Below are 12,520 nucleotides of genomic sequence, written 5' to 3'. Positions count from 1 at the left end.
GAGCTAGGGGTGCTCGATGACCACGACAGTCGCTCATATGTGTGTTTAGGTCGTTGAGGTGAGGCGTTTGGGTTCGAGCCCCATGATGCGTTGACGAAGCAAAGTTAGGTGTCATTTGAGGGCGACAAAGTCAATGATTCTAGGGACTGGTCCGACTGTGATGGTTTTGGACTGTGGAGATCTTGTGCCTTTCGATGGCTCAGATGCGGTTGCGGGTTGAGGATGAGAGTCGACTGGCTTTGGGCACATTGACGCGACTGCGGAGCAAGGACATGTGCTTGATGGACGCGAGAAGGTCGACGGGTCTGGTTTGAGCTTTGAGACATGAAGCTAGTTGAAAGCACCTCAGCACTCACTTGATCACAGGGAGAAAAACAATGCTTGTGATTTTTTGACTCGTGAGGCTTCTTGGCTAGGCCAACCTCGCCGTGTTTGGTCAAGCCCTTCGTCGTCTATTATGACGCTTCTTTGCTCTGATGTGTTTGGCTATTCTCTTTTTTATTTAGTTTTCCTTTTGTAACAAAAAAAGTAAAACCGTCCAAGTTTACTTTTTTTAAATCTTGTTTTTTTTTTCATTTCTTGATCCATTTTCATTTGTTTACTCTTATTCAATTAGTCTGCCACAAAATGAGAACGATCTTGACACATTACATTGCATTATTTGGGTTTAATACATCAGAAGGCCCCTGAAATTGTAAAGGGAATCAATTTCAGGGTCTGAAAAATTTTCGCATCAAATTGGGTCCCTAAGAAATTGTTTTTAATTCAATTAAGGTCAAATGCTGCCAGACCTCAATTTTGTCCTAGTCATCAATTACACGTGGCTTTTTTATTTAATTAAAAAAATTATAAAACTTTATTTTTTTAATTCCAACTCATTTATTTAAGCAGAAAAAAAATTAAAAAACTTAATAAAATCCCTAACTTAAATTAATTGTAAATTAATACTAATCTCTAATTAATCATCTCAGCTCCAATTAAGCAAAATATTCATAATTTATTTTCTTCTTCTTTTAAATGTTCATCTCCTTCTTCACACAACAAAAACCATTCAACCCTAAATCCAAAACATGTTCTTCATCCTTCTCCTTCACCAAACCCTTCTACCTTCTTCATCTTTCTCCTTCACACAGCAAAAAAAGCAAATTACAAAAAGTGATAACTAGAAAGAAGTAACACGACAACTACAGAAGAAAAAAGACAAACAAGGAATTAGCAAAAACGCATCTAACTAAGATCAAAACAAAGACGGAACAGCCTAGAGCCTTCATAATGCATCCTCAGCTTTCCTTGACTATAACAACCTATCCCTTGTTCCAACCAACTGACAGCAACAGAGCAAGCCAAAGCACAGTCCTAAAAAAACCAGATAAACAAGCTGCAACAGTAGAAACTATACAACTAGTTTTCATAATTAATTCCTAATTATATTATCTCAGCCCCAATTAAGCCTTAATTAACTCATCTTAGCCCCAATTAAGCCCTAATTAACTCATCTCAGCTCCAATTAAGACCCAAACCCCAAACTCCAATTAAGCCCCAACCCCCACCTGCAAAAAACACCAAACCCAGAATCAAACCAAAAGCATCACTAATTATTCATAAATTCTGATTGTCGAAGGAATGTTCATGGCTGCGACGGCGATGAAGCTTTGCCCTAGAGAGAGAAAGCGAACACGAGTAAGAGAGAGAAGGAGAAAGAGAAGAGGAGAAGGGTTTGGAACAATGGAATCGAAACCCAGAATCCAGAATCTTACTCCAGGTTGAGGTCGAGGCAGAGGCTAGCAGTAGTGGTGGAGATCGGAGGAGGAGGCGTTGATATCGAGGTAGAAGCCAGCGGCGGTGGTGGCAAGATCACTCTCCTTCCCTTCTTCCCTCTCTTCTGCGTTCTTCTTCCTTCTCTTGCAGCTTTTTCCCCTTCTAGATTAGGTTAGTTAGGTTTAGTTTTAAGGTTTAATTAGAATATGTTTTATTTTTATTGAAATGAGATGGAATTAAAAATAAATGAATAACATTATTTTCTAATTAAAGAAAAAGATAAAAGCCACATAAATTAAGTTTTGGAATTTTTCAATTAAAAAAAATTAAAATGCCACGTGGAAAAGCTGAGTAGGCTACACTTAAGCATCAGACACACTTTGTCCTTAATTGAATTAAAATAAATTCTTAGTTACCCAATTTGATGCGAAAATTTTTCAGGCCCTGGAATTGATTCCCTTTACAATTTCAGGGGTCTTATGATGTATTAAGCTCATTATTTGGGAGTCTTTAAAAATACTTTGGCCCGCATCCGCAACAGTGCACCTGCAAAAACTCTCCATAATTTATTCATCACGATGAGAAAGATTTTTTTTCAACTTGAGAATTTGTCATCTCAACTTGCACTCCTCAGTTTCCAAGAACAATGTCTTTCAAATGTGGTTATTGACATCCTTAAGGGCCCGTTTGGTGCGACGTATAGTATAAGGCCTGATAGTATAAGACCTGATAGTATTAGGTCTGATAGTATAAGCCCTGATAATTTTCTTATACTATCTAGCGTTTGGCCATACTCTGTATAATTTATCATATCGTTTAAATTAATGCAATTTTATGTTTAATGAAGTATTGAATAATGATATATAATAAAAATCAAATATGGAGATGATTATAACAGTGGTGGCGGTGGTGATGGAAGTAGTGGTAGGTTGGTGGTGGTGGCGGCAATGGTGGTAGGTTGGTGTTGGTGGCGGTGGTTGTGACAGTGGAGATAGGTTGGTGGTGGTGGTGGCAGCGATGGTGGTTGTGGTGGTGACGATGATACGGTGGTGGTGGTGGTGGTAAGGCGGTGGCGGCTACGGTGGAGGGTGGAGGCAATGGTGGTGGTGGTGGCGATAAGGTGGTGGTTGTGGTGTCGATGGTGACAATAGATTGGTGACGACGATTATGGTGGTGGTGGCGATAGGGTGGTGGTTGTGGAGTCGGTGGTGGCGGCGGTGGTGGTGGTGGTGGCGGTGGCGGCAACACCGGTGGTGGCGGCGGTGGTGGTGATCGGGTGGTGGCAGCGATGGTGGTTGTCGTGCGACGATAGGGTGGTGGTGGTGGTGGTAAGGCGGTGGCGGCTTAGTAGGGTGGCGGCGACGGTTGAGGGTGGAGGCAATGGTGGTGGTGGTGGCGATAGGGTGGTGGTTGTGGTGGCGGTGGTAGCAATAGAGTGGTGGCGGCGATTATGGTGGTGGTGGCGATAGGGTTGTGGTGGCGGTGATTATGGTGGTGGTGGCGGTAGGGCGGCGGTGGTGGTGGTGGCGGCGGCGGTGATCGGGTGGTGGTGGTGCTAATGGTAGTGTAAGTTGGCAGCAATGGTGGGTGGTGGTGATGGTGACTTATACGTCACAACCTTATCATGTCTTATCCATCACTCACATGATGGATTAAATAATACGTCATTTTAACGTATAATGAGACTTTGATGGATAAGCTTATACAATACCATGTCATCACCAAACAATGGATAAACTCATAATGTATTGTATAAGCTTATGCTATCATGCCTAATACGGCGTGCCAAACAAGGCCTTAATGTATAAGAGGGGATTGATGTATAAGCTTATACAGTACAATGTGAGCACCAAACAATGAATAAGTTCATAATGTATTGTATGAGCTTATACTATCATGTCTAATACGGTGTATCAAATGGGCCCTCAATTTTCACACGTCAAGAAATCGTAGGCCAAAAATTGCCAAATTGCATAATCATAGTAGATGAGGGACTAGAATGCAATTAAATAAAATTGAATAAAAAATTGAGAAAAAGAAGAGATAACATCATGAGGCGGCGCCGTTTTGAAGTGAAGTAGTGTCTCTGAACCCTCTCTTCAGAAGACAGTCTCCGTTGGTTCCAGTTTGTGTTTGTTTCTTCGCCGCAGACAAACATGTTTCGCATTCGCAGAATCCTATGTCATCGTGCCGCCGCAGCAGCATGGACCCGCAATGCAGCCTCCGTCTCCGAAACCCGTTCTCTCCTTCACCCTCCTCTTCCTTCCTCCCTAGGTTTCTACCCCTTTCAATCTCATGATGTTGCACTTGTTTGATTATTCTGTCACTGATTTTTCTTTTTTCTAGATGCAGGAATCAGAGAAAACCATAGATCACCCTCGTTTGCAAGGTTCCTTTCATCAAGAGCAAAACGTGAACCAGGGCAAAGTACAGAAAAGGTTTTCACTCTAGTGTTTATGATTTTTTTTGAAAAGCTCTAGTGTTTATGATTGTTTTGTTTTTTATCATTAATCTTAATTTGGGTAGGCTTAATTTGCTGATTTTAATCCATGAATAGTGTTTTGTTATCGATTGCTTCAGAAAAAAATTTCCCTTTTAACTTTTTGTTATGTGGGCATTCACTGTGAGAATTCATGCTGCATTAGTGTTTTTTGCCAGTCCAATTTGATACAAGAGTAGCGCGGTTGATTATAGAAAAATATGATTTTTCCCTTTTTCTTGTGTCCGGGATCCGTAGAATGACGAGTTCTATCTTCTATGCCCTTTTGGTTTGGTGAAATTTGCAATTAAACTAAGTGTTGTTTTCTATATGCTTTTTAGACCAAAAAGGAAATATCAAAGGTTGAGGATACCTTTGATGATGCTCCTACATATCATATTCCAGAGAAGCCAGTAACGTTTGTAGAGGGAGCATCCTACAGTGTGATAATTCTTGCTGGGCTTGGGGTTGCGGCTGCTGCGGGATATGCTGTCTTCAAGGAGCTTATATTTCAACCAAAAGAGTAAGTTTAATGTTCTCTCACGATTTATGTTATATAAAAAGAAAATGCTAGATAGCTATAGAACTTTAACTAAATGAGGCATGCTTATTGATTATTGAATCTTGGGGGGACGAGTGGTCCTTATCACCTTGTCATACTCGAGAGTGACCCTGATTGTTATGTGGTAACAGGTACAAGATCTATAACAAGGCTCTCAAGAGAATTCAAGATGATCCTCAAGTGAGTGAAGTTCTACTTTCATATCCATTTTCCTGAACACAAGAAAAACCACAATAAAGCAATCCATGCAACGGAATTTAGATGTTTGAAATATTCTGGCCTAGATCCTCAAGTCTGTGTTGGTTGAACACGGTGGCGGACCTACCACAGGGCTTGGTAGGTCCAATGCCCTGGCTCAAAGCAAAAAAAATAAAAATTTCTTTGGACTAGATAGGTTTTTTTGCTCCAAAAAAATTTAGAGAAAAGACAATTTATAAGGAAAGACAAAGTTTAGGGACTTAATCATAAAATTGCCTAGGCTTCCTAAAAATTCTAGTTCCGCCACTGGTTGAACATGAAATTAAGCTGTACAAAAACAACACTATTGGGTGATAGAATTGCTTTCAAACATATTTGACAGCTTTGAATGGCTAACTTTTATGCTTTAGTTTTGTTATTAAGCTAGTATTAGTGCTCTGACACTGGAGTGAAAATGTGTTAGGGTTCTAAATTTTAGTTAGTGGGCCTGTTGTGTTTGGACTTTGGACCTAGGTTTGATTTTATCTATCTCTATTTGTTAGTTTTAGTAAGGTTTGGTTTGGTAATGAGTCTGTTTTTATTATTTGAGCTGTGCCTATGTTGGGCCAGAGTCATTTGCATAGTAGGGTTAGTTTATCATAAATAGGAGAGTAAACGGCCATTTTGGTCCTTGATTGTGTTCACTTATGATGAACCAGTCCTCATATTTTGGAAATGGTCTTTTTTCATCCCTGAATTTGTCGTCGTCGGTCAAATTAGTCCTTGATTAAGTTTTCCGTTGGTCCCTCAGACGGAAAAGTCCAAATATCACCATTTTTGCCACATTGGCTTGACACATCATCAATGACTCACATCTTATTATGTCAATTTAGTCCCCTAGAAAATAAAAATAAAAAAATTGAATTTATTAATTCAAATTACAGAAAGTCACTTAATCATCAATTCATCATCTTCAACCTCATCTTCATCTTCATCCTCAATCTCACCTTTTTTTCATCATTTCCAAAAAACAAACACAAAATCCCCAAATGTTCATCCTCCATCTTCTTATTCTTCATCTTCTATAATTCTAAATCTTAAAAAACCCAAACCCGGAAATTTAAAAAGCCAAACCCAACCTAACCCAGAAATAAAAAACCCACCCCTAACCTAAATCCCAACTCCATAATACATGGCCACCCCCATCCATGGATCCAGTGACGAGAGTTTGAGATTGAAATTGAGGAGACGCATAGCCACCTTATTTCTTTACATTATAATTTTCTTCACAAAATAAAAAGTCTGCAATTGTGCATACATGTAGTCATTGTAAGAGAATCTGGGTGTAAATTTTGGATAATTTGAATTCTGGGTCTGGGTAAAGTTTCGATCTTTTGTGATCTAGATGATGTCTTCTGGGACATCTTCGTATTGGTGCTACAGGTACAGTCAGTTTATGAGGGTGTGGAGACAGGACACGGTGGCTTGCCCCGATTGCGACGGTGGGTTCATTGAAGAGGTTGAGCATCCGGCGGCGCGTTCTGCCCACGCGTGATTCTTCTTCCCTTTGATGTCGACGACGGCACCAGCAGTGTCCTCTCCTCTGCGGTTCCAAACGGAGCCAAGGTCGCTCTATTCTCAGCGATGGCCACAGTTCCAAACGGGTTTACTCCTTTCAGCAATGACGTCGTTGTACTCTTCCAGCGACGGCGGCGATGTACTCCTCCTTGGACGTCGTCGACAAAAACGGCACCAAGTTAGCCCTTTTCTCCCCTCGGCGACAACGGTGATTCCTCTCACTACCTTTCACCACCACAGTTCTCATACACGCCCACCACACTGGTCTCTTCCCCCTTCTACTTTTCCACCTTTTTCTGTTCTTCTATCACTGGGTTGTTGGGTTTGATAGGGTTGGGGGTGGCTGGATCTGGGTGCTTCGATCTGAATGGGGCTGGGTTTGAATTTGTTAAAAATGATTTGTTTTTGGAAAAATTAATCTTCTATCATCTGTTGTATGTGTTTCATTCCTCATAGATTCACATTCTTAGCTTTTAATTTTCATCAAATTTTACGTTGGCACACTGTTCTTCTTCCACTGTGATTGTTAGCTTCTAATTTCATTAATTTCTATCAATAATCTGATTGTTATGCACACTAGCCTTTGCTTGATTTTTCCCATTTTTATTGGTTTTCATATTGTTGTACCGTTCTTGGTCATGCGTTCTTGGTTTGTTATTGATTTTTTTAGAATTTCTTTACTGAATGGTTATGATGAAGATGTTGTGAATGAAGGTGATGAAGATGTTGTGAATTTATTAATTCAAATTTCAGAGTTTTTATTTTTATTTTCTAAGGGGACTAAATTGACTAAGGTTACAATCTGAGTCATTGACCACGTGTCAAGCCATGTGGCAAAAATGGTGACATTTGGACTTTTCCGTTTAAGGGACCAACAGAAAACTCAATCAAGGACTAACTTGACCGACGACAACAAATTCAGGGACGAAAAAAGACCATTTTCAAAGTATGAGGACTAGTCCATCATAAGTGAACACAATCAAGGACCAAAATGGCTGTTTACTCTAAATAGGATTACTCTTAGGGTATGATTTGCATATTAGATTTGTAAAAGGGTTTACCCTTGGAAGGGATTCTCCCTAGTCCCTTCAAAGAAAGTTCTCCTTCTTGTGAATCCATTAGGATTGTCTTTCCTATCCCTCTCTTTATCTCTTCTCTCCTTGTTTTATTTTCCAGTTTATATATTAAAAAATACCAAAAAATATTCCTTTTCTCCTCCTTTTACCTTGTGGCTGATGTTAGGGTTTCGAAATCCTAACAATTGGTCTGACCTTGCGGTTCCTCTGTCTTGCTGTGCTAGCCATTTGCCGCCGCTGCCAGCCACCACTGGCAGCCTCCACTGTCGCCACCACTTGCCGAATACCCAGCCACCACCATGCACCTTGCTGTTCATCCAGCCACCACCATCCACCATTGTCGGATTCCCGCACACGCCCAAGCAGCACCACCGCCGCACACTGGTCATTCACGCACGGCTCATCATACGCTTATCGTTTATACACGTTCGTTGCTGTTCTCTTCCCAGTTCTTGGCTATAATGGAGACTTGGAAGGCTACTGCTGATAGGGACATCACTGATATCAAGAGAATGATGACTGATATAATGCAGCAGTTGAAAAGGTTGGAGCATTCGAAGAGGATGGGTAAGAAAAATCCAGAATTGAAACTGGAGAATATTCCTCTTCCACAGTGTCAAGATGTTATACCTTCATACATAGCATTGTCCCTGATAATGAGAAAAACAGATTTAGCTTTGTAAGTTTGGGAGCAACTTTTGGAGTTAATACAAGCTATGTTAGTGGCCCAGCAAGCACAAAGTGTTCTACAGCTCCTTCCAAAACATCTCAAGATTTTGAAGACAGTGTGGAGGAGCAGGACGCAAGCAGTCAAAATGCCGTGATTACTTTTGAGTTGCTTTGCCGACTGAAGGTGTCAAAAAAGGTGCTGCCATTATGCCCCACACCTCCAGTATTAAGCTTTTTGGGAGCATAGCCTCTATGGTAGATGCTCCGATGTGAATGAACTTGAATGCTGTTAAGAATGAAATATTTGGCAATGCAGGGACTTCTATCACTGGCCTTAGTGGATGAAGACGACCACTCGACGAGGAGGGGTTAACCCTCAATGCGGATGGAGGTATAGGCCCAAGCTACGCGGACACAACTGCCTCCTCCAATGCCGCCAAACATGGACAGTGGCGCACTTGCTGATTTGGGCATTCACCCTGTTTGCCGCTCACAATGAGATCTGGGAGGAGATTTTATCTACCATGAAGCGTGCATAAATTTACTAACTCCAACCTTGAGGACATGGTTGAATTTTTTGTGGGAAGTATTGTTAGGGCTCTAAATTATAGTCATTGGGCCCGTTGTGTTTGGGCCTAGGTTTGATTTTATCTATCTGTATTAGTTAGTTTTAGTATGACTTGGTATTGGGTTCGTTTTTATTATTTGAGTTGGGCCTATGATGGGCCAGAGTCATTTGCTTAGTAGGGTTAGTTTAGTACAAAAAAAAAAGAATACTCTCCTTAGGTTAGAGTGTGATTTGAGTATTAGATTTGTAAAAGGGTTTCACCCTTGGAAGGGATTTTCTCTTGAAAGAAGGTTCTCATTCTTGTGAATCCATTATGTTGTTTTTCGTATCCCTTTTTCTATCTCTTTTCTCTTCTTGTTTTATTTTCCCGTTTATGTATTGAAAAAATACCAACAAATATTCCTTTTCTCCTCCTTTTACCTTGTGGCTGTTGTTAGGGTTTCTAAATTATAACAAAATGATAGATATTTTGAAGACTTGTAAGATTTTATAATTAACCATGGTGACTTTCATGTCTACCTCTTGTGTGCTAAAGTTACCAAAGTTCCATATTTAATTTGAGCATCTCACAATATACAATAAGGCACTATATCCTTACACTTTTTAGAAATTTAAATGATAGTGGAGAGAATGCTTGCATTCTTTTAATCCTGTTGGATAAATAAATTGCGAATACCAAAGCACTAAATCTAAGAATGATTCACAATTTTATTTTCATATTGAATAGTTATTGATTCTCTACCTGCTCATTGTTTTTGTTATACTTATACTGGATTTACTTTTCACCAGGTCAGAGTGAGGATTGGAAACCCAATTACAGGTTACGGTCAAGAGAGTAGAAATCGTGCTGCTCGCCAAAGAATTCCTCACAGGGTATGGACTGATGAAGACAATGTTGAGCATGTAGAGGTAATTTTTTTGGCATTCAGTCAATTTTATTTGCAGATGGCCAGATGTACACTCATTTTGTCAGAACTATTTTGAATATGCCCCTGGGGTCAACAATCTTTAAAAAAGGGGGGAGGGGGTAGGGGGTAAAGATGAGAGAGAAAATGAGAAGGGAAGGTATAGGGAACTTCATTGGGTACATTATTGTATTGTTTCAATGTGATATTCAAATTCTTAAAATTTCTTTTGTGGTGGAAGATACTTCTTCTTGGCAGTCGTCATTCCTACTGATAATATGGTTCTACTTCTCACTAAAATATGTTTGTTTGGGTTACAGGTGAATTTCTATATTCGGGGCCCTCATGGACATGGAAAAATATTCGCAGAGATGTTCAAACCAGCTGACAATGAATGGCAATTCACATACTTGATTGTTGAGATTAAAGCACCCTCTCCAGCACAACTAATTCTAGAGTCATATATTCCAGCTTACAATGCAAACAAGTAGCATAGATGAGAAAAGGTTTTATTCTGCTCCATTGATTATTCTGTCAGTAGATACCAGATAGTTATCAGTGTCTGTTTGACGTTGAGGTCGTACTTTTCTTGACACAAAATTGTTGGTGGTAACTCTCTACTGCACTCTTCTTCTCACCTCCCTCAACCCTGGATAAGAAAAAGTTAGAACATAAAGAAAATGAAGGAAGTCCGAAGTGGCAGAGCTTCATGTTAGCAACTTAATGACCTTATGTTCTGCACTTGCAATTGGCTTGTTGATCTGCTATAAATTTTAGGCATGCAATATCATTTTTTTCGACATTGCACTCAATCCTTTTCCTTCATGAATGGCCCACAATCCCAAATATTTTCACTAATGCTCTAGCTTAGATTTGCTTGTTCATGAATATTGGATTATAGATAGGCTCTGGTCAATACTTGTGTGTTGTACGGTTGTACCTGTCAATGTTGCAAAATATAGTCTGGATTGTTTTTGCTGTCAGGACTAAGGAGAAATTCGTTTTCCTTGGCGGTAATCTAATTATATTTTCATGCACATAAATGGAGCTGGATTAATAGAAAAAAAAATCTAATTGATTACTTAATGCAGGTCTTTGATATTGGTCCACTACTGGAGGCTGCATTTTTCAGCTATCAGCATTGACCACCTAAGCCGGTCCGTGTTCCAAAAGGGATGAAAATTGAGAGAAAGAAAGACAATTGAAGAAATAACATAATATGGGAACCTGGATCCCAAATCTCAGGTTCAGTTCCTTTTTTTTTTTCTTTCATTTAAAACCTGCAGATGTGAGGAACAGTTTTGGGCTAGGATCTTAGTAACGATGACCGCTGCGATTTGTTTGTCTTTCAGAGCAATTGAGAATGCCATGTACTTCTAAATAATTTATTATTATTAATGACTTCCATACAGCTTGGTTTGTGAAGCACATTGAATAGCTGGAAGTTGGATGCTAATTTGTTGAGGATGAATACGGGATTGTAGCCAAAACGAAAATTGATTTGGATCATGAGTTTTTTTTTTGTTATTTTGTTTTTAAAAAATTGAAAGATCATATAAGGTTAGCATGCACTTGATGACTTTAGACAGATGAGTGTTTGCATTGGTAAATGATTAACAGTAAGTGGAGTGTTGATAACACTTCCTTTAAACTCAAGTTGGTCATTTCAAAGTTATATATATTTTTTATTATATTAGTTCTTTGAGGTTCAGCTCTGGGTGATTTTCACTTTTCAATTTTTAATAATTAAAGTAAATTTACTTTTTTAAATTTCAGTTTCAGTTTCGTGGTTTTCAATTTTAAAAAGTAGTAAATTCACTAGTATTGCTCTGGCTGTCAAGCACTCAACAATAGAAAAATTCCCAACCTTCCCTCTCTCCTTTTTTTTCCTTCCTTTTTTTCCTCCTTTCTCTCTTCTTCCTAAGCACCAGACTCAGTAAAAACAGAGGAATGTCCTCACTTATATCTTGCATAAGAAAATGATGATACTCACCAAACTGGGAAGCTATCACATGGACACCCAACATAAATCTTAAAGAAGCCCTAACTAGTCAATCTGCTACTAAATTATGCTCTCTAGGAGCAAACACCAGCAAAATACGCCCATGAGCGGAAATGCAGGTGAATCATCTCCGCGTAAGGATTACAAGGATAATCACTCTCGATAATTACCCACCACTGTACAAATAGCCCAAAGCTTTGCTATAAGAGGGTTTGATGTGCCTAAATTGTGACAAAAACTAGATATCCAACTTTCCTCTTCATCTCTAAAAACTCCCCCACACTTAGTTGAGTTGAACTTCACCGAACCCTTGCTCTGGGATGTTGCCACTGCCGTGACACTCGTGCAATGTGGTTAGAATCGTTGTCGACCTGACATTGCTTCCCAGTACCATCTCTGAGGGATGTTGCAGCAAAATTCTGGGTAGAAATGAACATATGCCCACACATGATTTTCATCATGGGCGAGATTTTGGAAGACAAAATTATTAGAGTCCCCATCTCAAAGACCAGTGGCAAAAAGACTTAAAAGACCGGTTTAGTTCAACAGTGCCTGCAAGGAGTGCCCAATAAAATCCGTTTGTTTGATATGACGAATCCGTGTGCGTTTGGATTTCTGTAGAACTCAAACTGTATTAACGTTCAAGCCCAAATGTCAAATTCTGCTTCTCCGAACCACGTTAAAGTCAACGTGACAAATTCTAACTTCTTTATTGATGCATCAAAATACATGAAATCACGTTAACT

The 12,520-nt window shown here is 39.6% G+C and overlaps 1 protein-coding gene and 1 long non-coding RNA gene across 3 annotated transcripts; both read left to right on the top strand.

Moving 5' to 3' along the window:
- The first annotated feature begins 3,824 nt into the window (after positions 1–3,824).
- On the top strand, positions 3,825–11,281 carry LOC130720089 (probable mitochondrial import inner membrane translocase subunit TIM21). Of its 2 annotated transcripts, none has more exons than XM_057570693.1 (7): positions 3,825–4,032; positions 4,111–4,196; positions 4,579–4,760; positions 4,931–4,979; positions 9,657–9,776; positions 10,093–10,278; positions 10,864–11,281. In XM_057570693.1, the coding sequence occupies exons 1-6, from the start codon at positions 3,915–3,917 to the stop codon at positions 10,261–10,263; spliced, it is 726 nt and encodes a 241-aa protein (XP_057426676.1). In that variant the 5' UTR covers positions 3,825–3,914; the 3' UTR covers positions 10,264–10,278; positions 10,864–11,281. The 2 variants fall into 2 exon arrangements, with proteins under 2 accessions (XP_057426676.1, XP_057426675.1); XM_057570692.1 differs by having other exon boundaries at positions 3,826–4,032; positions 4,105–4,196.
- Positions 4,986–9,174, top strand: LOC130720090 (uncharacterized). The gene is made up of 2 exons (XR_009012920.1): positions 4,986–8,495; positions 8,616–9,174. It is a non-coding gene; the product is annotated as an uncharacterized LOC130720090 (long non-coding RNA).
- Positions 11,282–12,520: the final 1,239 nt, after the last annotated feature.

This window comes from Lotus japonicus, chromosome 5 (genome assembly GCF_012489685.1).
Source record: "Lotus japonicus ecotype B-129 chromosome 5, LjGifu_v1.2".
Classification (NCBI taxonomy): domain Eukaryota; kingdom Viridiplantae; phylum Streptophyta; class Magnoliopsida; order Fabales; family Fabaceae; genus Lotus; species Lotus japonicus.
The sequence above is the reverse complement of the archived record's forward strand: the minus strand, read 5'-3'. Positions and strand labels throughout refer to the sequence as shown.

Coding starts and splice junctions, on each gene's coding strand:
- LOC130720089 (XM_057570692.1), top strand. CDS start 3,915: ATGTTTCGCATTCGCAGAATCCTATGTCATCGTGCCGCCGCAGCAGCA. Junction 4,761..4,930: donor CTTATATTTCAACCAAAAGA/GTAAGTTTAATG, acceptor ATGTGGTAACAG/GTACAAGATCTATAACAAGG. Junction 9,777..10,092: donor ACAATGTTGAGCATGTAGAG/GTAATTTTTTTG, acceptor TTTGGGTTACAG/GTGAATTTCTATATTCGGGG.